General features: G+C 47.1%; 1 protein-coding gene across 1 annotated transcript in view; it reads right to left on the bottom strand.

Moving 5' to 3' along the window:
• Positions 1-2,792, bottom strand: part of LOC121846232 (receptor tyrosine-protein kinase erbB-4-like) — a 74,154-nt gene extending 71,362 nt beyond the window's left edge. Inside the window, exons 1-3 of the mRNA XM_042320090.1 lie at positions 2,784-2,792; positions 2,530-2,652; positions 449-547 (exon numbers count right to left, since the gene is read on the bottom strand). Coding sequence (XP_042176024.1) covers positions 449-547; positions 2,530-2,652; positions 2,784-2,792 — 231 coding nt within the window. The remainder of the gene's footprint in view (positions 1-448; positions 548-2,529; positions 2,653-2,783) is intronic.
• Between the last annotated feature and the right edge of the window lie 1,860 nt (positions 2,793-4,652).

Below are 4,652 nucleotides of genomic sequence, written 5' to 3'. Positions count from 1 at the left end.
GAAATACCCAGCCTGCCTCTGGCTCCTCCTGGGGGCCATCACTAAGATCGCCTTCTAAGACACGTGCTACGTGTCACACCCACCCACACACATCCACCCACCCACACCCACACAGACACACAACGTACATGCACGCGCGTGTCTACACACATCAAAGCAAGATTGATAAAAGTAGAAATATAACCATGTTGTAATAGAAAGAGATTAAAACACTCTGGAAATGGGTTGCTAGGAGGGATTTCACTGAGGTTGCATCACAGATGTAGTAGATAACATCATTAGATTCTTGACATCCATTTTTCCTTTTGAAATAAAAAAAAAAGAGTGCTGAATGTTTTATGAATGACTGGGGATCGTACCGTCGTCAGCCATAGGCGCTGTGAGCCTGTGGTGTGTGGCGGTGGTGGTGTAGTGTATGGGGTCTCTACGGAGCCAGTAAAACACTCACATCCATGAACTCCACGTTAGCCTTGGGTCCCGTTGCCTCGTTCAGGATCTTGATGGCGACCGGGATCTTCACTGTCTCACCCTCTGGCACCCAGATACCCTGAGGGGGGAGAGGAGGAGAGAGGGGGAGAGGAGGAGAGATGGGGAGTAAGTTAGATGGGATGATAGGAGAGGAGAGAAGGAGAGGGAGAGGAGAGGTGGAGGGCAGGAGAGGTAAGTTACATGAAGGGAACAGGAAACATTTGTAAAAAAGGGAAGTGGGAATAGGGGAGGTAAGACTACACAGCTGCTGAGTCACAAAGTCAGACACTGGTTCATAGACATACAGTAGTTCAGACCTCTTACACTGTGAGACATACACTAGTTCAGACCTCTTACACTGTGAGACATACACTAGTCCAGGCATCTTACACTGTGAGACATACAGTAGCTCAGACCTCTTACACTGTGAGAAATACAGTAGCTCAGACCTCTTACACTGTGAGACATACACTAGTTCAGACCTCTTACACTGAGACATACAGTAGTTCAGACCTCTTACACTGTGAGACATACAGTAGCTCAGACCTCTTACACTGAGACATACAGTAGCCCAGACCTCTTACACTGAGACATACAGTAGTTCAGACCTCTTACACTGTGAGACATACACTAGTTCAGACCTCTTACACTGTGAGACATACACTAGTTCAGACCACTTACACTGTGAGACATACAGTAGCTCAGACCTCTTACACTGTGAGACATAGTTTAGACACACTAGAAATACAGTAGCAGACCTCTTACACTGAGACATACAGTAGTTCAGACCTCTTACACTGTAGACATACACTAGTTCAGACCACTTACACTGTGAGACATACAGTAGCTCAGACCTCTTACACTGTGAGACACACACTAGTTTAGACCTCTTACACTGTGACAGACCTCTTACACTGTGAGACATACAGTCAGACCTCTTACACTGAGACATACAGTAGCTAGACCTCTTACAGACCTCTTGAGACACAGTGTTCAGAGACATACAGTAGCTCAGACCTCTTACACTGAGACATACAGTAGCTCAGACCTCTTACACTGTGAGACACACACTAGTTTAGACCTCTTACACTGTGAGAAATACAGTAGCTCAGACCTCTTACACTGAGACATACAGTAGTTCAGACCTCTTACACTGTGAGACATACACTAGTTCAGACCACTTACACTGTGAGACATACAGTAGCTCAGACCTCTTACACTGTGAGACATACACTAGTTCAGACCTCTTACACTGTGAGACATACACTAGTTCAGACCACTTACACTGTGAGACATACAGTAGCTCAGACCTCTTACACTGTGAGACATACACTAGTTCAGACCTCTTACACTGTGAGACATACAGTAGCTCAGACCTCTTACACTGTGAGACATACACTAGTTCAGACCTCTTACACTGTGAGAAATACAGTAGCTCAGACCTCTTACACTGAGACATACAGTAGTTCAGACCTCTTACACTGTGAGACATACACTAGTTCAGACCACTTACACTGTGAGACATACAGTAGCTCAGACCTCTTACACTGAGACATACACTAGTTCAGACCTCTTACACTGTGAGACATACACTAGTTCAGACCACTTACACTGTGAGACATACAGTAGCTCAGACCTCTTACACTGTGAGACATACACTAGTTCAGACCTCTTACACTGTGAGACATACAGTAGCTCAGACCTCTTACACTGTGAGACATACACTAGTTCAGACCTCTTACACTGTGAGACATACAGTAGCTCAGACCTCTTACACTGTGAGACATACAGTAGTTCAGACCTCTTACACTGTGAGACATACAGTAGCCCAGACCTCTTACACTGTGAGACATACAGTAGCCCAGACCTCTTACACTGTGAGACACACACTAGTTCAGACCTCTTACACTGTGAGAAATACAGTAGCTCAGACCTCTTACACCATCTCCCAAGACTCCCTATCATTCTCTCTCTCCCAACCTCCACCTTGAAACACCTCCTCATTTCTAACTTGCAAAAAAAGTGGTTGTAGTTGTGGGAGTGCATGTGATAAGTTGATACCTTGTAGACGGTGCCGAAGGCCCCCGAGCCCAGTATCTTGACCCTCTTGAGTTCAGTCTCTTTGAGGATGCGGAGCTGGGCCTGGTTAGGGGCTGTACCACTAGGTGTCAGGGGCTCCACCAGCTATAGGGAGGAACAATCAATCAACTCATCAGTCAAATAAACAGTCAATGACTACAATAAACAGACCCTCACTCCGTTACCCGTCAATCAACCAATCAATCTAGCAAGCTATTAAGAAAGCAACCAGTCACATCTCCCATGGGTATGGCACTCTTTCATCTTTCGAAGAGAAACTTTCAAAGAGACTTATCAGAGAGGCAAAAGTGACAACTACACTGCTCAAAAAAATAAAGGGAACACTAAAATAACACATCCTAGATCTGAATGAATGAAATATTCTTATTAAAACCTTTTTTTCTTTACATAGTTGAATGTGCTGACAACAAAATCACACAAAAATTATCAATGGAAATCAAATTTATCAACCCATGGAGGTCTGGATTTGGAGTCACACTACAGACTGATCCAACTTTGATGTAATGTCCTTAAAACAAGTCAAAATGAGGCTCAGTAGTGTGTGTGGCCTCCACGTGCCTGTATGACCTCCCTACAACGCCTGGGCATGCTCCGGATGAGGTGGCGGACTCCTGGACAGTCTGTGGTGCGACGTGGCGTTGGTGGATGGAGCGAGACATGATGTCCCAGATGTGCTCAATTGGATTCAGGTCTGGGGAACAGGCGGGCCAGTCCATAGCATCAATGCCTTCCTCTTGCAGGAACTGCTGACACACTCCAGCCACATGAGGTCTAACATTGTCTTGCATTAGGAGGAACCCAGGGCCAACCGCACCAGCATATGGTCTCACAAGGGGTCTGGGTACCTAATGGCAGTCAGGCTACCTCTGGCGAGCACATGGAGGGCTGTGCGGCCCCCCAAAGAAATGCCACCCCACACCATGACTGACCCACCGCCAAACCGGTCATGCTGGAGGATGTTGCAGGCAGCAAAACGTTCTCCATGGCGTCTCCAGCCTCTGTCACATGTGCTCAGATGAACCTGCTTTCATCTGTGAAGATCCAGGGCGCCAGTGGCGAATTTGCCATTCTTGGTGTTCTCTGGCAAATGCCAAACGTCCTGCACAGTGTTGAGCTGTAAGCAAAACCCCCACCTGTGGACGTCGGACCCTCATACCACCCTCATGGAGTCTGTTTCTGACCGTTTGAGCAGACCCATGTACATTTGTGGCCTGCTGGAGGTCATTTTGCAGGGCTCTGGCAGTGCTCCTCCTTGCACAAAGGCAGAGGTAGCGGTCCTGCTGCTTGGTTGTTGCCCTCCTACGGCCACCTCTACGTCTGCTGATGTACTGGCCTGTCTCCTGGTAGCGCCTCCATGCTCTGGACACTACGCTGACAGACACAGCAAACCTTCTTGCCACATCTCGCATTGATGTGCCATCCTGGATGAGCTGCACTACCTGAGCCACTTGTGTGGGTTGTAGACTCCGTCTCATGCTACCACTAGAGTGAAAACACCACCAGCATTCAAAAGTGACCAAAACATCAGCCAGGAAGCATAGGTCTGTCGTCCCCAACTGCAGAACCACTCCTTTATTGGGGGTGTCTTGCTAAATGCCTATAATTTCCACCTGTTGTCTATTCCATTTGCACAACAGCATGTGAAATGTATTGTCAATCAGTGTTGCTTCCTAAGTGGACAGTTTGATTTCACAGAAGTGTGATTGACTTGGAGTTACATTGTGTTGTTTAAGTGTTCCCTTTATTTTTTTGAGCAGTGTATAAAACAAGAGGGGAAGAGAGAGGGGAAGAGATGGAGAACTGGGAGGAAACTGGGAGAGATGGAGAACTGGGAGAGATGGAGAACTGGGAGAGATGGAGAACTGGGAGAGATGGAGAACTGGGAGAGATGGAGAACTGGGAGAGATGGAGAACTGGGAGAGATGGAGAGAACGAGAGGGTGGATAATAGCAACAGTTGAAGAGGAGTATAGGCTCGCGTAGTTTCATTATCTTTCAAGTGGAGAACAATGAATCCTCCGGAAGGGAGAGAGGGAGAGGGAGGAAGAGAGGTGGAAAGTGAGGGAAAGAAAGGTGAGAGAAAGA

The sequence above is a fragment of the Oncorhynchus tshawytscha genome, linkage group LG03, assembly GCF_018296145.1.
Source record: "Oncorhynchus tshawytscha isolate Ot180627B linkage group LG03, Otsh_v2.0, whole genome shotgun sequence".
NCBI classification, from domain to species: domain Eukaryota; kingdom Metazoa; phylum Chordata; class Actinopteri; order Salmoniformes; family Salmonidae; genus Oncorhynchus; species Oncorhynchus tshawytscha.
The sequence above is the reverse complement of the archived record's forward strand: the minus strand, read 5'-3'. Positions and strand labels throughout refer to the sequence as shown.